At 42.5% G+C, this 24,857-nt stretch overlaps 1 protein-coding gene across 1 annotated transcript in view; it reads right to left on the minus strand.

The window, feature by feature from the left end:
- Nucleotides 1–23,499, minus strand: part of mapre3b (microtubule-associated protein, RP/EB family, member 3b) — a 44,794-nt gene extending 21,295 nt beyond the window's left edge. The window contains exons 1-3 of the mRNA XM_060854131.1: nt 23,415–23,499; nt 12,326–12,453; nt 6,800–6,945 (exon numbers count right to left, since the gene is read on the minus strand). Of these exons, the coding sequence (XP_060710114.1) occupies nt 6,800–6,945; nt 12,326–12,446 (267 nt within the window). The 5' untranslated portion in view covers nt 12,447–12,453; nt 23,415–23,499. The remainder of the gene's footprint in view (nt 1–6,799; nt 6,946–12,325; nt 12,454–23,414) is intronic.
- Nucleotides 23,500–24,857: the final 1,358 nt, after the last annotated feature.

The raw sequence follows: 24,857 nt of genomic DNA on the forward strand, positions 1-24,857 counted from the left end.
AGAGTGCTTCTAAACAGAAACCAAACTGACACCTAATGTGTTTAATATGTAACTAGATTCTCTCCTCAGATGCTCAATAACTGTAATGAACTTGCAAGAACTTATATCACTCTGCATATCTGAGTAGCCACCTGTATTTCTAAGCTGCAAATATTTGTCAGCTTCACATTCAGGTAGAATTGCTCATTCTTCATCTATATGAAGGAACACAAGAGACAAATGGGTTTGATGTATTTGTACAGTTTGGCTCTTCAACTCATGGAAGTAATCCGAGCCTTTCTATTCCAAGTCTTTACAATTTATAAAACGACAAAAAATACATCTTCTGTTCTTCATAAATAGAAAATGCATCAAATTGGCAATGGCTGAGTGTAGAATTCAGAATAGACAACATGACGTAAAGATCAAACTCATAAAATTTCCCTAACACAGGTATCCTCATACACTAAATTAAAAATGGCTCCAAAATATTGAGCTTCCACATACACAAGTATTTAAATTTAAACAAAGCAACATTAGTTGCTAATATTTTAGACTGCATATAGGCATCAAGAATACCAATGACTTAGCAGCAGCCCAAACCAGAGCTGGGATTGAACAACCAGGTTAATCCATTCCACATCTGGTGGTAACTTGTTGAAACTTGCTCACATCAAGAAAAATATTTTTTGAACTCTTAAAAGGAGACAGATTTTCATTCAAAGCTTGCACAGAACACCCTCAGCATTGGTTTCCAAAATTGAGTAGAGTTAGATGGACAATATGTGTCTCAGTACTGATTAAACTGTACGTTATTGGTGACTGAGGACAATGTTCCTCTGCACTATAGGGAGAGCCAAACATACTTTGCACTTCTAGTCAATCTGGAATTGGAACTTCAGGCAAAGCAGAAATCACTGTGGTCCAGAAATCTTTCTTTCCGATTAGTCAAGAGCTTTTCAAAAAATGCTTCTTAACAAGAACTGTCATGCTTCTTTCAAGAAATTTCACTGGTGAAAGATGATAAACATTTCGTTTGAAATAACTATGTGATACAAATACCAAATTCAAATGCACTCCAACTTTTTTTAACACTGTACGTTGTGGGCGGCACGGTGGCACAGTGGTTAGCACTGCTGCCTCACAGCGCCAGAGACCCGGGTTCAATTCCCGCCTCAGGCGACTGACTGTGTGGAGTTTGCACGTTCTCCCTGTGTCTGCGTGGGTTTCCTCCGGGTGCTCCGGTTTCCTCCCACCGTCCAAAGATGTGCGGGTCAGGTGAATTGGCCATGTTAAATTGCCCGTAGTGTTAGGTAAGGGGTAAATGTAGGGGTATGGGTGGGTTGCGCTTCGGCGGGTCGGTGTGGACTTGTTGGGCCGAAGGGCCTGTTTCCACACTGTAAGTAATCTAATCTAATCTAATCTAAACACAATCTTTGCTAAAAAAAATATTTAATTGTTCAATATTTGTTACTGAGGGAAAGGCAATAGTCTGATTTTGTTATAGAGAGTAGGGAACAGGAGGGAACAAGAACTTGAAGTTTAGAGAAACCAAAATGGTAAGGGAGATCATCTAGTACCTGGGTGAAGACACAAAGAAATCCTGTGATTTATATTGTTTGGTAGCAGACTTGATTCATCTGTAAATGGAATATGTATGATGTCAGAAAAATGAACACTAACATTTCTTTATTTTGGCCTAATTCATGAGCCACATGATGCCAGACCTCAAAGTATGAGCTTTGTTATATCAGAGTTCCTCATTTCATATTAGATAACTTGCTCAATAATTCAACATCTGTACATTATATAAACTTACACTCAGTATTATTCCATCATAAATCATGCAAGTAGAAACTTTTAGGACTATTAGAAAAAAAAGACTATTCCCTTTTTATCCACCTGATTGATATAAAGTTAAAAGTGCTTAGGGAAAATGATTTAACTAATATCAAACACCTCCTTACCAGATGAACGACAATACAGAAGCCCTGAGGTGGATAATGTTATGACCTGAATGCAATTTCAATACCAGATTTTCAAAAAAAAAAATGCATCTCCAAAGTTTAGGAGAGCTAGAACCTCATCACTTATTTCCATTTCATCAAACAGAAAAATAAAACATAATAAAGTCCATTTTTTCCAGAATTCTCATGCAACCTGTCATCCATGGGAATAGGTTTCATTGCTCTGCAATCTCTCAGTCCCTCCCTCTCATTTTGATCAAACCTCATGATGGTATTTATGAGTGGTCCTGGCCGCAACTGGTATATTCATGTAACCTGCAGTCCTCATTCCTGTATGTACTGGATACCAGGGAGTTTACTGTACTTTGGCTTTGTCAGTACATCCATTATGACCTGAAAATGTTTATGGTCAATGATGTTATTACACCGAAAAATGTTCTTCTGCAAGATAATTCAATTCTATCAGCTATGGCAGTACTTCTGTAACAACATTTAAAATTTGGACAGGCACATAGACAGGAAAGGATTAGAGAGATATGGATCAAATGTAGGCAAATGGGTCTAGTTTAGCTTGGGATACCTGATGGGCATGGTCGAGTTGGAACAAAGGGCCTGTTTCCATGCTGTTTGGCTCTATGATTCTATAACAATATAAATGATTTTTACTGCAAATAGAAAAGCATATGATGTACATTAAATTTAATTTGCTCTCAATTCCAGAAATTGGAACTAGAAATGTAAGCTTTGATGCTTGGTGTGATATTGCATATAGTGAATAAAAATAAATTTTCGCATATAAGCCAACTATGGATGCAAATTAACTGACAAGCTTAGATAACTGTTTGACTATACACAAGCATTTTAAAAGGTATAAATGTCTTACAAACATTTTAGAAATAATTTTAAAAAGAATTACTGCTGCACTGCACTCAGCAGTAATTGGTGATCAAATTACCAATATTTTATACATTTTACATGTTATATACATTGTCATTTTTTATAAATAACAAATCCATACACAAATTACTAAGCAATACATTCAGCCTTCCAAAGTTCAAAGAATTAGTTTCTGCCTAGAAAGATGTATTGGATTTGGAGGGAGTACAATGAAGGTTGACAATTATAAAAAACCTGATATCCAGATATGAACAGCAATTACATAAATTATGTCTGCTTTCTCTAGAATTTAGAAGGTTAAGAGTTGACCTGATCACAATCTTCAAGATCTTAACACAAAATGACAGAGTAGATAAAGACAAACTATTTCCATTGGTTGGGGATTCTATAACTAGGGGCATACGCTGAGAATTAGGGCCAGAGTATTCAGGGGAAGAAACACTTCCACACACAAAAGGGTGGATGATGTCTGAAATTCTCTTCCACACAGAGCAAATGCTGGATCAGTTGTTAGTTTAAAGTGTGAGACAAATAAATTTTTGTTAAGTAAAACCATTAAGGAATACGAGTCAAAGGCATTTATACGGAATTAGGTCGCAGATCTCCCATGAGCTCATTAAATGGTGGAACAGGCTTGAGAGGCTGAGTGGCCTTCTCCTATTCCCATGTTCCTATCTTCTCAATTAACAAGTTTTCATTTAGATTGAAATGTGCTAATGGTATTAGTTCTTTATTGTTTCAACGAATGTTGTTAGTCAGAATAAATGCACATATGCGTGCAGTATTAGTTAAACAGAATAATTTTTGACATTTAAAACTGATTTTGAACAAAATATCATGCATTCTCAATCATTCATCTGTACGAGTCTCTAATAATGCAGTGCTTAAAAACATTAAATATGTGAAACGCTTAACTAAACAGAACAAAGACTGAGCTGGGAACTATTTACTATGGTAGGGTTTTGTTTTTAGTTGGTTGGGGAAAAGGTTAGAAGCTATTTTTAACTAAGTTATATCATTCAGATGAGTTTGAAGTAATCAGGCAGAGTTAACATGGTTTTGAGAAAGGGAAATCAGGTTTGACCAATCTAAGCGAATCAAAGTTATGGGGATAAGGGAGGAAAGTGGAGTTGAGGATTATCAGATCATTCACCATTTAATTTAATGGCAGAGCATACTTGTTAGGCTAAATGACCTGTTTCTGCTCCCACATCTCGCAGTTTTATTATATTTGAGATGCTGACATATGCTGTGGATATATGGGAACTAATGGATGCACTGCATTTCAATTTAGAGAAGATGCCACAATTCTGTAGAAAATAAGAGTTCATAGGGTAGCAGTATAGCATATTGGCATGGACAGATAATTGGCTGGCTCTCAAGAAGCAGAGAGCAGGCAGATATGATTTTTTTCAGGGTGGCAAGATGTAACAAGTGACACATTGCAGGAATTGGCGCTGGAACCCCAACTGTTCATAATTTATATGAATGACTTAGATAAAGGAATGGAAGCTATGGCTACCAAACTTGCTAATAAAACTAAAGATAGGTAGGAAAGTAAGTTGAGAAGAGGATATATGGAGATTACAAAAGACAATTAGACTGGGCAAATGAGTGCAGATCTGGCAAATAATAGGGAAAAATGTTCAACTATCCACTTTGACAGGATAAATAAAAGTGAGCATAGGATTTAAAAATGATGAGATTGAAGACCTCTGGGATCCAGATGGATCTGGTGGTCTTGCGCATAAATCACAAAAAATTAAATTTCAGGAATGGCAAGTCATCAGGAAAGCTAATAGAAATTGATAGTTTATCATGAGGGGGAAAATACAAATGTAGAGAGGTTATGCTTCAGTTATACTAGACTGATAGCAGGCATAGAGGGACACTCTTATGAAAGTTGAGTAGGTTGGCCCATACTTGTTAGAATATAGAAGAATGAAAGGTCATATTACTGAAACACACAAGATTCTTGGGAGACTTGACAGCGTAGATGCAGAAAGCTTGTTTCTCTTTTGGCAGAGTCTAGGACCTCAGGGGAGGGGACATCTTATAATAAGAGATGACATATTTAAGTTAGAAACGAGGAAGGATTTTATCTGTCAGATGGTTGTGAATTTGTGGACTTCTTTATCACAGAGAGCTGTAGAGGCTGGGTTAACAACTATGTTCAACACCAAGATAGACTTTTAAAAAATAAAGGAGTTAAACATTATGGGAAAAAGTAAAGTTGAGGATTATTAGATCAGCCATGATCTCACTGAATGGCAGAGCAGACTCAATGGGCTGAATGGCCTACTTCTCCTCCTATGTCTCATGGGTGAGACCACATCTGGAATACTGCACACAATATTGGTGTCCGCACTTCTGAAAGTATATTTGAATCACATTAGCTCAGAGGTTTACAAGAGAAACACCTGGAATGAAAAGGTTGTCTTAGAATGAAAGACTGGACAGGCTCCTTGAAGCTCTCTTCTTTAAATAGTGGTGTAAACAGATCTAGCAATATTTCTATGACAGGAGTATACAGACTCTTTCTAAGCAAAGGAGTGGAATATTACTGGGATAGGTGGGAATGTGGATTTGAGGTTATAATTAGATTAGCCATGATCTCACTGAATGACAGAATAAGCAGAAGGAATTGAATAGCCTACTCCTACTCCTGACACGTATAATCATACAGTATATGAGTTGTGAAAATCAGAAAATATTATTCCTTCTCAGAAGATCAGGCAGCTTCTAAGGAGAGACATTTCATATGTAGATATTTCATCAGAGCAGGAATATATGAAAATATCATATGTATTTTGAACATTTAAAAAGGAGCAAAGAGGAGAAATATAGAAAATAGAGTCTACCATTTATTTCTTCACGCTTGCTCCATCACTCAATACAATCATAGGAGGCATCCAATCAGTACAATGTTCCATACCATACCCTTTGATCCCTTAGGTCTAAGAAGTATATCTAAATCCTTCTTCAAAACATTCAATATTTTGGCCTCAATCACTTTCTGTGGCAGAAAATTCCATGAGCTCACTACTCACAGAAGGATGAGGGAAGGTATCAATCTGAAGTAGAAAGACTTGAATATCCAAATGGAAAATGGAAGCACTTTAAAAGTAGAAATTAGTTTAATACGAGTTAAGTCAAAGACAATTATGAGATTCAAATACCAAACGGAAATTGGGATAAGGCTATCAGAAATTGATGCACAGTAAAATTGACAAAAACTCCAGAAGAAAATAAACCTGGATACATGCCACCTGCCAGAATGAAATGCCCTCACCTCAAGACTTCATAACTTCTTCCAGTTTCTTGAGTCAATGGAATCAACTGTGCTTCACTTGTATTTTCGTCTTTCCATCATCTACATTTATCCTTGCTAAACTTTCGTTATCCATGAACTCTTGAATTAGCCACATATTCGCCCATGTCTCAATTTCTAACATCCCTTATCATTTCCACTCAAACATATTAGATAATTTTCTCATTTGCTTTTAAGCGCACACACGTTTTCTTGCCAATGTTTTGTTCTTTTCATTTTAAATATTAATTTTCTATAATATGACCTACAATACTGATGAAAGGCTTATACTTGAAATATCAACCAAATTTGCAGCATCTCTCTTTTTGCTGAAAACATTAGACACAATCTAATGTTTAAAAGCACTTCATACTGTTTATGATTGTTGCAATGTGAAATATTTTAAATTCAATACAGGATCAACAGAAAATAAGTATAATGGATCATTAAACAGAAAACCTTTAAAAATGATTTTTGCCTGCAGTAAGTTATTCCTATACAGTTCTTCCTATGCTAAAGAAGGCTTTGTAGTGGTGACAGCCCAAGGGAATAAACCTGTAACATGTACATGAAAAAAAAAGACTTAGGCAACTTGAACAGTCCCCTGAATAGAAAAGTTGTCCTTTGTCAAAATGCGAGTACATACTTTATCAACATTCATTTTCTTGAAGGCTGCCTGAAGGATTTTAAAATGTTGAATGTACTCATGTTCCAACTTTGCTTGAAATTTGACTTTCTTTAGAAGAATACAGCCAGGAAAGAGCATATCCATAAACTGACAGTACGCTGTTCCTGTTGAAAAAAAAATCCATATTTTAGCAATAATTAGTTTGAAAAAACATTTAATCACAAATTAGCATGAATATAATTTATATATTGAAAACATTCAATAACAAATGCTTTGAAATAATGAGAAGTCAAAAACTGCATCAAATGAGGAAAGTAAAATAAGTTATTTCCACCAGTACATGCAGTCCAGCATGAAGGTTCCACAACATTGCAAAGGAATCTGTACAGCAGATAGGTTTTTGAAAAAAAACCCACCATTTTGAATGCCATAGGCAAAAAGAGAATTATGCAAGAGAGATGGAAGACTGACTATCCTTTCAGTAATATTACATCATTAAAATACCTGCAAGTTATATACAACCACGTGCATAAATTGGGAGAAGTCAGTCATTAGCAGGACTTATACGCTTAATGGCAAGATCCTAGGGAGTGTTGCTGAACAAAGAGACCTTGGAGTGCAGGTTCATAGCTCCTTGAAAGTGGAGTCACAGGTAGTTAGGGTAGTGAAGGTGACATTTGGTATGCTTTCCTTTATTGGTCGGAGTACTGAGTACAGGAGTTGGGAGGTCATGTTGCGGCTGTACAGGACATTGGTAAGACCACTGTTGGAATATTGCGTGCAATTCTGGTCTCCTTCCTATCGGAAAGATGTTGTGAAACTCGAAAGGGTTCAGAAAAGATTTACAAGGATGTTGCCAGGGTTGGAGGATTTGAGCTATAGGGAGAGGCTGAGCAGGCTGGGGCTGTTTTCCCTGGAGCATTGGAGTCTGAAGTGTGACCTTATAATTGTTTATAAAATCATGAGTGGCATGGATAACATAAGGAGACAAAGTCCCTTCTCTGGGGAGGGGGGGCGGAGTCCAGAACTAGAGGGCATAGGTTTAGGGTGAGAGGGGAAAAGTATAAGAGAGACCTAAGGGGCAACTTTTTCATGCAATGAGCTGCCACAGGATGTGGTGGAGGCTGGTACAATTACAATATTTAAGAGGCATTTGGATGGGTATATGAATAGGAAGGGTTTGGAGGGATATGGGCCGGCTGCTGTTAGGTGGGACGAGATTGGGTTGGGATAACTGGCCTGCATGGAAGAGTTGGACCAAAGGGTCTGTTTCCGTGCTGTATATATCTATGACTGTAAATTCCCACATAAGAGAATAGCGTATAAAATTAACGTGCGGGATTGGAGGTAGTGTACTGATAAAGAGAGAGAACAGGCTGGCAACAGGAAGCAGAGTTGGAATAAATAGGTTATTTCCTGAGTGGCAGCCAGTGACCAATGGAGTATTACACGGATCAGCAATTAAACCCTAGCTATTCACAAAATATATAGATTCAGATGTGGGCTGTAATGTAGTATTTCCAAGTTTGCAGATGGCAGAAAGATAATTGGGAAGATAAACTCCAAGAATGCAGAGATCCATCAGTGTGATTTGGAGAAGTTGAATAAATGGACAAATTAACAATAATGTTGATAAATGTGAAGTTATTCACTTTGGTAGTAAAAACAGGCAGACAGATTATCAGAATAGCGATAGATGGGAAAGGAGAGGTGCCATGACACTTGTGACCTTGTATACCTGTATGGTATACCCAAGCATATGGTTAAGTAAGCAGGCAGTAAGTGGTATTTTGGCCTTCATAATGAGAATTTAAGTACAGGAATGTCTTGCTCCAATCTGACGAGCCTTGGTGATTATTGTGTGCGGTTTTGATCTACTTATAAAGAGAATGCTCTGGCTATGGAAGAAGGGCAACAACGTTTTACCAGGTGGATTCCTGGGCTGGCAGAACTGATATATGAAAACAGATTGGATCAGTTTAGATTATATTCACTGGAGTTTAGAAAAATGAGTTGGGGGTGGGAGAGATCTCTTAGAAATCTTCAAAATACCTAATAGGACTAGATTGGGCAAATACATGGAAGGAAGTTCTCAATTATTGGGGATTCCAGAACCAGGGCTCTCAGGCTATTAAGGACTGAAGTGAAGAGAAATTTCTCACCCATAGGTGAGTCTGTGAAATTCTCTGCCAGAGTAGCAGTTGAGGTCAAAATACTGTATGTTCTCAAGCAGTTAGACAGCATTCTTATGAATAAAGGAATAAATGAGTATGGAGTGAAAGCTAGAAATAGAGTGGAGTAGGATGTTCAGCCATGATCATATTGAATGGCAGAGCATGCTTGAAGGGCTAGATGTTCCTATTTTCTATATTTCTAGATGACAGAATATTAGTCTCTTGTTCCCCCAAGATGGAGTACCACCAAGAATTCTGAAGTCACATAAAACACATTTACGTAAGGAGATCTCATGAGTACTCCATGCCTGTCACAAGTTCAGGAGAAAGTAGCTCTTGAATTAGGACAAATTTAAAGTTAAGGAATTTTTGTGCTGTGGCTCATGCCCAAGATGTTGAGCTTTATGCAGAGAATTAACTTAAATAGAAAGGTACATGGTTAGCCTTCAAGACAGCTGGTCTGTAGTTCCCTGGCTTGTCCTTACCACCCTTCTTAAACAGTGACACCACGCGTTAGCTAACTTCCAGTCTTCTGGCACTACTGTCAACAATGATAGCATAAAGATCCAAGCCAAATGCTCTACAATCTCCTCCCTGGCTTCCCAGAGAATCCTTGCGTCACACCACTAGTAACCAGACTCCAGGCTGCATATTTTTCCATCAACTACCACTCGATGCTTTCTTTCAGAAAGCCAGTTTCTAATCCAACTGCTAAATTACCCTCAAACCCATGCCTCTGCATTTTCTCCAAAGCCTACCACGTGGAACCTTATCAAAGACTTTACTGAAGTCCATGTGTACCATGTCAACTGCCCTGCCTTCATCGACATGCTTGGTCACCTTCTCAAAAAATTCAATGAGGTTTGTGAGACACGGCTTGCCTGTAACAAAAACATGTTGACTATTTGAAATCAAAGCGTTGCTTGCGAGATGATTATAAATTATTTGGGGCCACTGCTGTTTGTCATTTTTATAAATGATCTGGAGGTGGGCATAGAAGGATAGATTAGTAAATTTGCAGATAACACTAAGGTAGACAGAGTTGTGGATAGTGCCAAAGGATGTTGTGGGTTACAGAGGGACGTAGATAAGACGCAGAGCTGGGCTGAGAAGTGGAAAATGAAGTTTAATGCGGAGAAACGAGAGGTAGTTCACTTCGGAAGTAGTAACAGGAATGCACAGTACTGGACTAATGTTCAAATTCTTGACAGTGCAGACGAACAGAGAGATCTCAGCATCCAGATGCATAAATCCCTGAAAGTTGCCACCCAGGTTGATAGGGTTGTTAAGGCGGCATATGGTGTGTTGGGATTTATTGGTGGTGGTGGTTGGGGGGGGTGGGGGGTTGAGTTTCGGAGCCATGGGGTCTTGCTTCAGCTGTACAAGACATTGGTAAGGCTGCAACTGGAGTACTGTATGCAGTTCTGGTCACTACATTATAAGAAGGATGTGGAAGCATTGGACAGGGTTCAGAGGAAATTCATTTGGTTGTTGCTTTGTATGAAAGTCAAGACTAGAGTGGTGCTGGAAAAGCACAGCGGGTCAGGCAGCATCCGAGGAGCAGGAAAATTGACGTTTCGAGCAAGAGCCCTCATCAGAAATGAGGCTGGGAGCCTCTAGGATGGAGGGATAAATGGGAGGGGGCTCCATCCTAGAGGTTCCCAGCTCATTTCTGATGAGGGGCTCCTGCCCGAAAATGTCGATTTTCCTGCTTCTCGGATGCTGCCTGATCTGCTATGCTTTTCCAGCACCACTCTAATCTTGACTTTGATCTCCAGCATCTGCAGTCCTCACTTTCGAATGGTATGGAAGGAAGGTCTTACAAGGAAAGGCTGAGGAAACTGAGGCTGTTTTTATTGGAGAGAAGATTGAGAGGTGACTTAATCGAGACATATAAGATAATCAAAGTTAGATACGGTGGACAGCGACAGCCCTTTTCCTCAGATGCTGAAGAATAACACAAGGGGACATAGCTTTAAATTGAGGGATGATAGATTTAAGACAGATATTGGGGTAGTTTCTTCACTCAGTAATAGAGGCATGGATTGGCCTGCCTGCAACAGTAGCAGACTTTCCAACGTTAAGGACATTTACACAGGCATTGGACATATGGATAATAGTGGAACAGTGTAGGTTATATGGGAATCAGATTTAGTTCGCAGGTCAGCACACCATCGAGCACCGAATGGCCTGTACTGTACTCTAGTTCTATGTTCTAACATTCTTCATTCATAAACACACAAGGGTTATCACTATCTTAGCCTGCTGGACACACTTTCCTCATTCCTGAAGAAGGGTTCATGCCTGAAACGTCGATTCTCCTGCTCTTTGGATGCTGCCTGACCTGCTGCGCTTTTCCAGCAACACATTTTCAGCTCTGATCTCCAGCATCTGCAGTCCTCACTTTCTCCTCGAAGATTTTAAACTTACTGCGAATCCTCTTGCAAGGATGCCTTCCTTGAAGAAGCTCTCTTCCTCCCTCTACAAGGATTTCAGTGAGTCCCTCTCTCACTGCACACCCCAGGTCATCTCCTCTGCCCAGATCATCGCCAGACCATAGCAACACGACGGCTGGAGGAAGAGCGCCTCATCTTCTGCCTAGGCACCCCCCAACCACAAGGGATGAACCTAGATTTCTCCAGTTTCCTCATTTCCCCTCCCCCCATCTTGTCTCAGTCAAATCCCTCGAACTCAGCACCGCCTTCCTAACCTGCAATCTTCTTCCTGACCTCTCCACGTCCACCCCCACTCCGGCCTATCACCCTCACCTTGACCTCCTTCCACCTACCGCATTTCCAATGCCCCTCCTCCCTACCTTTCATCTTAGCCTGCTGGACATACTTTCCTCATTCCTGAAGAAGGGCCCATGCCCGAAATGTCGATTCTTCTGCTCTTTGGATGCTGCCTGACCTGCTGGGCTTTTCCAGCAACACATTTTCAGCCAGGGTTATCACTATCACACTTGTGTCATCTATTAACAATTCATCAGAAATTTGATATTTGTGCTGCTCAGAAAACGGATTCACACTGAAAAACTCTTTTAGCATTTTGTGCCTTACAAGCAGAAGCAACAAGACACGACAAACTCAGCTTTGACAGGAGAAAATACTGTGGACCCACTGTATGACGTGTATTCACTTTATTTTCTCGCTTTTCCTCATTTAGAAGCAAATCATGTGGTAATATTGAAATAAGTAACCAAGAAAAAATATATTGTGACTTAGTTCATAAACATCTGAAATGACAAGTATAATACAAAGTGCTTTAAGGATTCATTTTTATTTTCAATGCCCATAAATGACCAAAGCATTAGAGCTGAAAATCAGAGATCTGCGACTTCTTTTAAAAAAATACATCTCCATCTTAGTACCTGAGCATAGTTGCTCAATCTTGATGTAATTGAGCTGCAAGGAGTCATTGACCCATGACAACATGTCATGTCGGCTCAGATTTTCACTTGTCACAGAGGTGGAATACACGTTCACTGCCATGCCACAGCTGTAAAACAAACAGCAAGTTAAGAAAGTGGAAATAAAGTCAATCAAAAACAGAGCATGAAATAAGCTCTCTATCAAATATGTTTGAGAACAAAAAGAAAGGAACTGCTTTGACAAATTGCTTGAGACTTCAATACATCTGGATACAGACAGAACAGTTAATTTAAATATATGTGGAGTTCAGGAAAAAATTATGATTGACAAAAGGGGGCTTGAAATAGTAAGAAATACTTGTATTTATACAGGGCTTTTCACAATACACCCAGCATCCCAAATCAATTCCAGTTGAAGAAGCACTTTCAAAAGTATAACCTCTGTTCTAAGATGGTAAACAAAATCAAGGGGAGACAGTGGTAATGCCAGTGAACTAAAATCCAGAAACTCAGGCTAATGTCTGGGGACACAAATTAAAATAGTATCATGGCAACTGGTGGAATTTAAATTTAATTAGTAGAATTTGGAATTTTTTTTCCTTGAAGGTGATCAACTGGTGCAAAAACCCATCTGGTTCACTAAATCCTGAGGGAAGGACATCTGCTAACTTTCCACTGATGTTGCTGATTCCCTTAACTGCCCTCCTAAATGGCTAGCAACTCCTTCAAGTTCAAGGGCAAAAGATAAATTCTGGCTTTGCCAACAATGCTCACATATCAAGAAACTTGAAATTTAAAAGCAAATATGCACTCAAATTCCCATAAACAGCCATCCGATAATCTGTTTTGTGTGATGTTATTTGAAGGAGTTATATTGATCAGAACACTGAGGAACTTACTGTTGTGAAAAAGTGCTGTGAGCAAACTGATGGGGTCTCTTTGCAATGTCTTATTTTAAAGATGGCCATCAACAAATGCACATTACTGAAGAAATACTGCACTGGAAATGTCAGGCTTGATTTTTGTGCTCAAGTTCTTGAACCCAGAATCTTCTGATTCAGAGGCAAGTGTATTGCAACAGCTAATACAACGTAAAGCTGTGTTTGCTGACAATGCAAATGCAGGGGCACACTCACCCCAACATGGAGTCACAGTGCCTGTGACATCACTGCCAGTAGTGCTGAAGATAACAGCCGGCAAAAAATAAGACCATCTGTAATGTCATCAATTCAGAGATATTTTAACAAGTGCAGTACCAATAAAGTGCTCTTTTACACCTATCTCAGGTGTGCCAAGTCTTGAGATATTACTTAGCCTGGTGAATAAATTGATACTTAAAGATTGCAATTTTCAAAGAATATTGAACACTACAGCTCAAGTTAAAAATAATGGGATCCACATTCAATCATCTCCCCAATTGCCACTTTGCTTACTGATCATCAGGTCCAGGCACATGTTTTCCAACCGTTCACCACTCTGCTTTCTCACTGTATACCATTCGAGAACGAGAGAGAAAGGTGCCAAGCGGAGGGACACATTGAGGGACTCAGAGGGGGAAAGCAGTAAGCAATCCAGGTGAGCAAGTGAGTGGTATGGGTTCAACTAGTGCACCACAATTGATTCTACAGGTGCAATGCGTGTCAACTTCCTACTGACTGCACAATGAGGATGTCAGCAGCATCCACTTGTTTCAGTGTATTGGTAGTATAACACAGGCCTTTTGGCCATCAAGTCTACAATGACAAAACCATTGTAAATCCATACTAATCCCACTTTCCAGCACATGGCCTATAGCCTTTAATGTTATGATATTCAAGTCATCTAAGTACTTTTTAAAGTTGAGAAATTTCCTGCCTCAACTACCCTCCCAGGCTGTGCAGATGCCCAGTTTCACACCCTGGGAGGAAGGAAAATGCACCAAATCCCTTCTCAACCACCTACTGTTCACTTTAAAATGGTGTCATGTTAATGACACTTCAATTTGCCTTCCTCCACCCAAAACCCTTTTTTGGCGAGCCATATTTTATTATTTTCCAGAAACCTAAAACGTACACGTGGTTCTGAACCACAACTATTCACATCATACATTAACAATCTGGACTATGGCACTGACAAGATTCAGTGCTAGGTTTGCAAATGACAAGGATAAGCAGGACGGACAGGTAGTGAAGAAGTGGTGAGACTGTAGGAGGACTTGGACAGGGTAAGAAAGTGATACTTTAAATGCAAATTCTTTGAACTCTGATGTACAAATTGACTAGTTATATCATCAAGTGACAAAGTAAATGTTATTCCAAGATCATTTCTAACCTGCAATATGCGTTTGGTGGACGTTAATGAAACAATAAATGAAAACTAAATTGCCATAAAACATGTTACAGAAGAACATTTTTATAAATGTATATCTAATCCATCTTCCATGATCCACTATGCACAGTTTCTAAAAATACCCACACCAAGATTTCAGAATACTTTTTATTCTCACATGAACCTGTGTTTCATTTTGCATTTAAAGCAAACCACAGTGCTGAGGAGAAACAAAAATAAAAGAGCATCAAGTATGTCAGATACATTTTTGCAGTAATATAATGCAATGGTTTGAAATTAATTTTACAGATGATTAGCCTGGTTTAGTAAGAAGCATGAATTTTTATTCATTGGTCAAGTAACAAGGTCCGGCAGACAATATTTTCTAACATATTAAAATTATTTCAGCTTCAGAATCAGTTGAGAAATCCATTTTAAGAGCTTTGTTTTGTTGTATCAGAAAGTTTATTTTACTTAATAACAAACATGGAAATATTATATTTGGGGGTCAGTTAGCTGGTTTGCGATATAGAGTGAAACCAACAGCATGTGTTCAATTCTCACACTGGATGAAGTTACAATTAGGGACTCGCCTTCTCAACCTCACCCCTCACTTGACACATGGTTAAACTAACACCAGTTATCTCTTTCTAATGAGAGCAGGAGCTCTATTGTCCTCTGGGACTATGGCAACTTCACTCACATTAAACTGATAAAGAGTAACATAATATTTATCTAAACATTGATTACATGTTCAGGTAGTCTTGCTTTACTTTTTTTGATTATTTTGAATTCAGCAGATAAGTAATGTTTTTGTCACACTGCAACATTACAAAATAAGACTAAACGTGAAAATAACTTTTTGCTCAATGTGCAAAACTATAAAATGCAAAAATACTGCCTACAACAGAAACTACTGCTAAAAATATGATAAACATTACTTGGAAGGTTGATTTGCTTACGTGCACTTACAGAAGGAAACAATCTTACTCCCACTAGGACCTTTGCTTTCAGGTGGAGAACAAATTGTTAGAGGTACTGATAAAGGAGTCATGATTAAATTGACTAAAACACTGCGTGACTCAGCATTTGGTTCATAGACATTTTTGGAACTTTCCTGCCCAAGATAACAAAAGCTCATCTCCTCAAAGTGATGTTAAATATTCACAATAGCATTCTGGTTTTAACAGTTGGATAGGATTTGAGAAATAAACTGGTTAAATACTCCAGCTTTATGATTTAATATTGATCTTATAGTTAATTGTTTGTTATCCATATTGTCAAATTATGATTAAAGCCAATTGCAGACATCCTCATTTAATGTTGAGTTTGACATTATTAAACAGCATATCAAAATATTCCACTCCTGCCCCCAAAATCTATTTTTCTGTTTTCAATGTGACCATCGCCACACCCATTACAACTGGCTGCTTGGGGGAAACCGATGCCACTTTTTTGCTTGCAAGCGTTCATCGTAATGACACCAGAATTGTCCTTGGTGATCAACTAGTAACATAAGAGGTTGGAAATGCGAATAGTTCTGGTCTAATTGTTTTGTTTCTCATGGACTAGTGCATTGACCCAATGAATTATCGGTGAAGACCCAAAAATTTGTTTCTGTAGAAATTCAACATCACTGATATGAAGTTACTCAATATCTGAGGGCATTGTTGCTTACACACCCATACACCATTTCATTGTCATTCTTTGGCTAAAGACAGATGAAGAAGCCATGCAGCATTTGACAGAACTGAATCTTTTCTTCAGCCTGGGAATGACAATACAACCCTGAATATGTTTGAGCAAGTTCTTCAAAGCTTTGGCGGGTGATTGTATTCACTTTAACTAACAGGCATCATTGTCAATCCATTGTGTCATTGCAGCCTGATCGTAAAGAGTTTAAAAATCTTTAAATGTCAAGAAATTCCCACGTCTGTTTGAAATGTATTCTAGACTGTTAAGGGAAGAAATAGAAGAAAGAGTGGAGATTCTGACCACTATTTCGCCACCCTCACCAGCTTCAGCTGTGGTACCGAAGGATTGGACTTCAAATGGTATAACCTTGTTTAAAAAGGGAGAAAGTGAATGACTGATTTATTACATGCCAGTGAGGCTAAACTCAGGTCAGAAAATTATTGGCAAAAATTCTGAGGTATAGGATAACAAGAATCAGAGTTATACAGCACGAAAACAGATCCCATGGTCTAACTCATCCTAAATTGATCCAGTTCCATTTGCCAGTATTTGGCCCACATCCCTCTAAACTCTTCCTATTCATATACCTATCCAGGTATTGTAATTGCATCTGCCTCCATCACTGCCTCTGGCAGCTCATTCTATAGACCTACCACCATCTACGTGAAAACCCCCAGGTTCCTTTTAAATCTTTCCCCTTTTATCTACATTCTCTAGTTTTGGACTTCCCTATTCTGAAGATGGATAGGGTGAATAGCCAAGATCTATCTATGCCACTCATGGACTTATAAACCTCTATAAAAGGTCACTTCTTTCCCTTTAGTATCAGAGGCCTAGAAGTCCCAGACTATTCAGCCTCTCTCTCTCGATCAAACCTTCTAATCATGGCAATAACCTTGAAAGGGTTCAGAAATGATTTACAAATTAAACATCTTTCCTATAGCAGGGAGGCCAGAATTGAATGCAGTATTCTAAGATTGGCCTCAATGTCCTGCACAACCGCAACATGACACCCCAACTCCTGTACTCAGTGCACTGAACAATGAAGGCAAGCATGCCAAATGCCTTCTTCACCGTGTCTATCTGCAACCCACCTTCAAGAAATTATACACCTGCCCCTCCAGATCTATATTCGTATATACATTTAGAACAACAGATTAAGGAAAGATTGGGTTTGACTGACAATCAAATGATGAAATGGTAACAAGGATAGCAATCAGAATAGTGCATTTAATATGGTCCATATGGATTTTAGCAAAGCTTTTGATAGGATTACATATTAAACTGGTCATGAAATATGGCATAGCAGACAAAACAGAACAATGTCCCAAGTAGGTTCACACACTGGGAACAAAACAGTTGACAAGCATGTGACTAGAAGACTATTTGCACTAGGTTGCATACAGTTCAAAAGTACATCCCTTGCTTTTGTTTCTTAATGTCTTAGCCTTAAAACCCAGCATGAAAACATGGCAAATTAATTGTAGCTAGTTCAAATCCCACTGCTTCAGCGGTTTGTCGCAACAGTCCAAACAGACTCAAAAATAATTGTAACAGCATTTTTCTCATCATTGCAGTTATGCGTCAGCTTTTGTTTTCTCTCCCTGAAATAGAGATAATACAACACAAAGTCTGCTTAATCCTCAACCTGAAACCATTTAGAGATGCAGTATTGCTGTAAAGCACACATTTTGTTAAAGTTTTTTGTCTTGCATTTATCAGGATATTTCAAAAGAATACTAATTCAAGGCGAAAAATAACATTTATACTGAACGAGAGGAGAAAAGAGTTTGGTTGGCAAGTTATTGGTAGAGGCATTGCATTCTCTATGGCATCGATTAATGCTGATTGACAGTTAAGAAGAAGGCTGTTTTAAAATTTTAAACCAAGCAGGATGACAGTTTGGTCATTACCCTGAAAAATGAACAAACACATGGCTATCAGCTTTGTTGAGTTGAAACAAAATTGCACCAAAAACAAAGTGCTGGAGGAACTCAGCAGGACTGGCAGCATGTGTGGGAGGACTGCAGTTAACATTTCAAGTCCTGTGACTCTGCATCAGCACTGTCACTGCCAGAGATACTACCAGACCTGCTGAGCTTCGCCAGTAATTTCTGTTTGTTCACATCGCCAGCATCTGCAGTTCTTTGTTTTGTTTTAGCACTGTGTACATGCTCTGGCTGTAAAGAAAGCAAGCTATGTGTAAATTTATCTGGCTTCCAGTGCGTGCAAGTTCACACTGTGAACCTGAATGAATGAAAAAAAGAGACAGCCATTGGTTGGTTCATTTTTCTTCAGCTTCAAATGCAAGTTTAGCTTTGAGTAAACTGGTCTGTGTCATAGCCAGGACCGAGAATGCAGATCATTCAGCGCACCAAGTAGCCGCCCATCGGGTGCCAATGCTATGAACGAGACTACATCCATGTAGTTGTGAAGTCTATTTTTTTTGCAGAGTTCAAGAGTAGACACCTTTTAAATTATAGATTACAACTCCATGGTTTTCAAACATTCCCTTTCACATCAGACTGTCACAATCAACCCTGGCATTGAAATGAGTTTTGCATGAGTTCATAGATATCTGTATAAAACACAGCCATATTAGTTGGATTAGCCTTCAGGGTTGGAGCACAAGTGCTGACGATCTTGAGAGGGGAAGGGCCAGAGACAAGATTTACTCTGAACTGTCAAGTATGTATTCTTGAAAAAAGGCAAAGTACTGAAGATGCTAGAAAACTGCAAACAATGCTGGAGAAACAACAGGTCTGGCAGTATTCTGAGAGAAGAAAAACAGAGTTAATCTTTCAAGTTCTGTATGTCTCTCCGTCTGCTCCAAAAATCATACCTCATTCAAGGTAGCCATACCAACATCTAGTCTGGCTAATTCGTGTGTCACCAGGGCTAAACATCAGCAAGCAGAACTTTTCACACCTTTACAAGGTTGAGTGTTCTAGTTTCTTGTTTGCAGTTTGCTCACATTAAGAGACGTCATTGACCGTGTTGAACAAACTGGGCAGTGGGGAAACAAGCATTTGTCTTAGCAACCTTTCCAGGCTCCCCTGATTCAGGAGGAATCAATGCTATCCTATAAAAATATAGTATATCGTTCAGGATGTTATCTGGTGATGTCATCATCAATACTATCAATGCTCTGAGCAGTTTGTGTACAGAAAAATTCATACTTTCCCATCACTGCAGGATTTACATGTGCTGTAGTTGTGGCAGTAATTTTCTCTATTTCCTGCCTACACAAAAGAGCTTTAACATAAAAGACAGTTTGCATTGACTAACTCCAGCCTTTGAGCTTAGAGTTGATCAGTCATGGTCCAGTGAACTACAATGCCAGTAGCGAAGTATCTATTCAAATTCTGAACTTCTGTCTGAGGTGGGTTGCTGACCAAGGCTTGAAGGGACAATACTTCTTTGCTATCTGATCCATAGCTGGCCAACCACCAGTAATAAATGGAATATGATGTGGCACATGTTTGGTCTGGTGCAAGATGGTCAATTTGGCACATGCAATCCTTCTGCCTGGCCTTTGGTAAAGCAAGTCATCCACCCAATTGGTGTCACAGTCTCTCCTTGCTACATTTTGCCTGGCAGCAGAAAGTGTTTGTTGGAATGGGTGCTTAAAGCCAGCAACTGGAGAAGATGAAGGGCCAATGATGCAAAAATAAATTCATCTATTTTTCTAATCAGCCTGTTCAAACATGTTTCTACATACCTCTTAGCAGGTGGGACTTGAACCTGAGCCTTCACTGCAGGGTTAGGGACATTACTACTACACCTCAAGAGGTCTCCCCACATTCAAGACAGCCATACCAACATCTAGGCTGGTTGGGCTTGCTCAAAGGCATTGCTAACCTTCAATATCGTTCCAATTTTAGTACATATGCTGCCAAAGTCCATCCAATAAGTAGGATTCTGTTGACTAAAAGATACAAGGTTACTACACTGTCCAGACATCACATATACCCACTGTAATTCATTACTGTATTCATTAAATCCAAAATATCACTATCCTTTTATTGCATGGCTCCATCCAACAATGGACATTAAAGAAATTTAAGCTCAATGCATCTTTGTTCAACAGCATCTCTTCAAGACATTTATTGATTTCACCCACCCACTGCCATTTTACCTTATTATAAATAGGCTACTAAAGAGTGTGGTGTAGAGATGTACATAACTGGTCAGCACAATGGGCAGACAGAATTCAGAGGGTCTACTTTAAAAAAAAGCCATATACTAGCCATTCTCTCTCTCACTCGGAGAAAAGTGGAAAGTTTAAAGTATGACTCCAGCCCGATCAACATCCAATTATAACAATAACTTCTTGCTGACTCATGCAAGCTCGCCCAATCATTTGTTGTAAATCACTTGCAGGCTAGAGGTAGGCACAAATAAAGCACAGATAAACAATGATCAAAAAAATCCCAAGTGCAAACAGAAGCCAATACAGCTTCAGAACAAAAACAATAAAATTCAAGTTTTGATAGACATCAAGCAGTTGGGCGTAACTTGGATATCTAAATCATTCAATAAAATAGTCAATTCACCATCCATATTTTGAAAAATTAAGGTTGCATTGCTATAAAAGATCAGGTATAGTAGTTCATCTGAGCAAAGGTCCAGTTAGCTATTGCAAGTTATCATTCTGTAACTATACTGGGTGGTGGAGCTAAGGCTAACAATTTCAAATTATCATACTTTCCAGGTGATGCAATAGGTTTGGGGGGGGGGGGGGGGGGGGGGGGGTAGAGGGGCAAGGTTGGAAACATAGAACAAGGAAGCACATGGATACAGCATACAATAGGGATAGAGGGCAGGAGGGGTGGGGGAAAACAGAGAGGGGGGTGGGGGTGGGGGTGGGGGGAAAACAGGGAAGGGGTGGGGGTGGGGAAAACAGGAAGGGGAGTCGAGTGGGGGGGAAACGGGGGGGGGGGAAACGGGGGCGGGGCAGGAGAGGCAGGGTGGAGGTTGTGGGGGGCGGGGGGAGAGGCGGGGTGGAGGTTGTGGGGGGGGGGGGGAGAGGCGGGGTGGAGGTTGTGGGGGGCGGGGGGAGAGGCAGGGTGGAGGTTGTGGGGGGCGGGGGGAGAGGCGGGGTGGAAGTTGTGGGGGGCGGGGGGAGAGGCGGGGTGGAGGTTGTGGGGGGCGAGGGGGAGAGGCGGGGTGGAGGTTGTGGGGGGCGGGGGGAGAGGCGGGGTGGAAGTTGTGGGGGGGGGGGAGAGGCGGGGTGGAGGTTGTGGGGGGCGGGGGGAGAGGCGGGGTGGAGGTTGTGGGGGGCGGGGGGAGAGGCGGGGTGGAGGTTGTGGGGGGCGGGGTGGAGGTTGTGGGGGGCGGGGGGAGAGGCGGGGTGGAGGTTGTGGGGGGCGGGGTGGAGGTTGTGGGGGGCGGGGGGAGAGGCGGGGTGGAGGTTGTGGGGGGCGGGGGGAGAGGCGGGGTGGAGGTTGTGGGGGGCGGGGGGAGAGGGGGGGGAGAGGGGGTGGAGGTTGTGGGGGGCGGGGTGGAGGTTGTGGGGGGCGGGGTGGAGGTTGTGGGGGGCGGGGGGAGAGGCGGGGGGAGAGGCGGGGTGGAGGTTGTGGGGGGCGGGGTGGAGGTTGTGGGGGGCGGGGGGAGAGGCAGGGAGCAGGTTGTGGGGGGCAGGGGCGGGGGGAGAGGCGGGGTGGAGGTTGTGGGGGGGCGGGGGGAGAGGCGGGGTGGAGGTTGTGGGGGGGCGGGGGGAGAGGCGGGGTGGAGGTTGTGGGGGGCGGGGGGAGAGGCGGGGTGGAGGTTGTGGGGGGGGGGGGGAGAGGTGGGGTGGAGGTTGTGGGGGGCGGGGGGAGAGGCGGGGTGGAGGTTGTGGGGGGCGGGGGGAGAGGCGGGGTGGAGGTTGTGGGGGGCGGGGGGAGAGGCAGGGAGCAGGTTGTAGGGGGCAGGGGTGGGGGGAGAGGCGGGGTGGAGGTTGTGGGGGGCGGGGTGGAGGTTGTGGGGGCGGGGGGAGAGGCAGGGAGCAGGTTGTGGGGGGCAGGGGCGGGGGGAGAGGCGGGGTGGAGGTTGTGGGGGGCGGGGGGAGAGGCGGGGTGGAGGTTGTGGGGGGCGGGGGGAGAGGCAGGGAGCAGGTTGTGGGGGGCGGGGGGAGAGGCGGGGTGGAGGTTGTGGGGGGCGGGGGGAGAGGCAGGGAGCAGGTTGTGGGGGGCGGGGGGAGAGGCGGGGTGGAGGTTGTGGGGGGCGGGGGGAGAGGCGGGGTGGAGGTTGTGGGGGGCGGGGGGAGAGGCGGGGTGGAGGTTGTGGGGGGCGGGGGGAGAGGCGGGGTGGAGGTTGTGGGGGGCGGGGGGAGAGGCAGGGAGCAGGTTGTGGGGGGCAGGGGTGGGGGGAGAGGCAGGGTGGAGGTTGTGGGGGGTGGTGGAGGTTGTGGGGGGTGGTGGAGGTTGTGGGGGGTGGGGGAAGAGGGGAGCAGGTTGTGGGGGGTGGAGGGAGAGGCAGGGTGGAGGTTGTGGGGGGCAGGGGGAGAGGCAGGGTGGAGGTTGTGGGGGGCAGGGGTGGGGGAAGAGGGGAGCAGGTTGTGGGGGGCAGGGGTGGGGGAAGAGGGGAGCAGGTTGTGGGGGGCAGGGGTGGGGGAAGAGGGGAGCAGGTTGTGGGGGGCAGGGGTGGGGGAAGAGGGGAGCAGGTTGTGGGGGGCAGGGGTGGGGGAAGAGGGGAGCAGGTTGTGGGGGGCAGGGGTGGGGGAAGAGGGGTGCAGGTTGTGGGGGTGGGGCCGGGGGGGGTGGGGGGAGCAGAGCGGCGGTTGGGTGGCGGGGGTACGGACAGGGAGCCGGTGTTCACCGCTGCCTGATTTTTCCGACTTCCCTGAGGAATGCAGGGCTAACTATAGTGTGCCCATTCCCGACACCGGTACAAAGCTGCCGTTTACCTGGAGACGGAATTTTAATTTTAAACTGAAACCGGAGCCGCTGCAGCGCGAGCGAGTCGGGTTACATAACAGCGGCTCCCATCAGGTGGGGGGGGACAGGTGCCCCGCTCCCACACCAACACAACCCTCACCGTCACCATCGCGGGAAGGGGAGGGGGCAGCTGCTCGAATATGATCGCTGAGGAACCCAGGACTCACCATGTACCACAGGGCCGCGGCTGTACCTACTTCAAGGCCGCTCGCTCTCGACCAACGCAACGCACTGATATCGCACTGCGCCTGCGCACAGAGTGCCGGAGGGGGCGGGGGACCGCGCACTGCAGCACTGCGTTTGCGTATAGCTGATGGGGCGGGGCCCGTCCACCGCAGCACTGCGCCTGCGTATAGCAGTGGGCCAAGGTGCCAGACCGTTGGCAATGCGCGTGCGCATGGTGTAGGTGGGGCTTTGTGGCCTGTAGTACTGCGCATGCTGGCTGGAAAGTTGCTGAAGCGCCCCATGTGGCCGGAGGAGGACTTGCATCTGTCACCTCTTTTATCTCCATCTCTAACTAATGCATTGGGAAGTCCAAGTGGGCGAAGGCAACAACATTTTTGCTTGATCAACTAGCCACAGAACGACCTTCTCTCACTTAATTCCCTTACATATAGAGGGGGAAGGTCACCATTTCGACTGGGATATCACATCCATTCTAGGACAAGCCAAACAGAGACGCTTGAGAATTCCTAGAAGCATGGTATTCCAACCGGAATTCTATCAACAAACACATCAGGTTAGACCCATCTACCACCCCCTGAGAAAAAGAACAAGAAACGACATCATAACAGGAAATGGTGTCACCACAGGAAATGACACCACCAACCCAAAGAAATCCAGTTGTATAAATAGAAAGCAGGAATTATCAACAGTGCTTCGCCCGGAGGCCCACTGAAGATGTTACCTAGTAGGTGATGAAACGTCTGGAAATGAACCTTCCAGCTCAGTGAACAAACCTACATCCAGAACTTCAACTTGAGCTACAAATCTAATCAAAACTCTTTAGGAGTAAAGACATTCAGCCTGGAGCCTGTTCCTACATTTAATGAGATCTTAATTCATTAAGATGGCTTAATTCCATAATACATATTTTTCGTTCATATCCCTTGATATCCTTGCTTTTTAAAAAATTATTTATCTCAAATTTAAATTAACAACTGATCCAGCATTCACTGCCATTTGTGAAAGAGAGTTCCAAACCTGTACCATCCTCAGGCTGTTCACAGAAAAATTATCAAACAAAATATCAGCCAGAGCCACGTGGAAAATCAGTAGAGCAGATGACTGAAATCTTGGTCAGATACAGTAGGTAGGTTTTGGCTGTATTGTCAAGGAGGAAAAAGTGGCAAAGAGGATTCTTATTCTTTTTCCAGAATGGAAATGTCAATAACTAAGGAACAAACATTTAAGGTCAAGGGGGAAAGTTTAACGGAGATGTGAGAGGCAACTTTTTTACCCAGTGGGTGGTAACTGCCAGGAATGCGTGGCCAGGAGAGGTGACAGAAGCAGATACGACAGCAATGTTTAAGAGGCATTTTGACAGATGCATGAATAGGCAGGGAGCAGAGGGATATAGACCATGTATAGGCAAAAGTTTCTTAGTTTAG

The sequence above is a fragment of the Hemiscyllium ocellatum genome, chromosome 3 (assembly GCF_020745735.1).
Source record: "Hemiscyllium ocellatum isolate sHemOce1 chromosome 3, sHemOce1.pat.X.cur, whole genome shotgun sequence".
NCBI classification, from domain to species: domain Eukaryota; kingdom Metazoa; phylum Chordata; class Chondrichthyes; order Orectolobiformes; family Hemiscylliidae; genus Hemiscyllium; species Hemiscyllium ocellatum.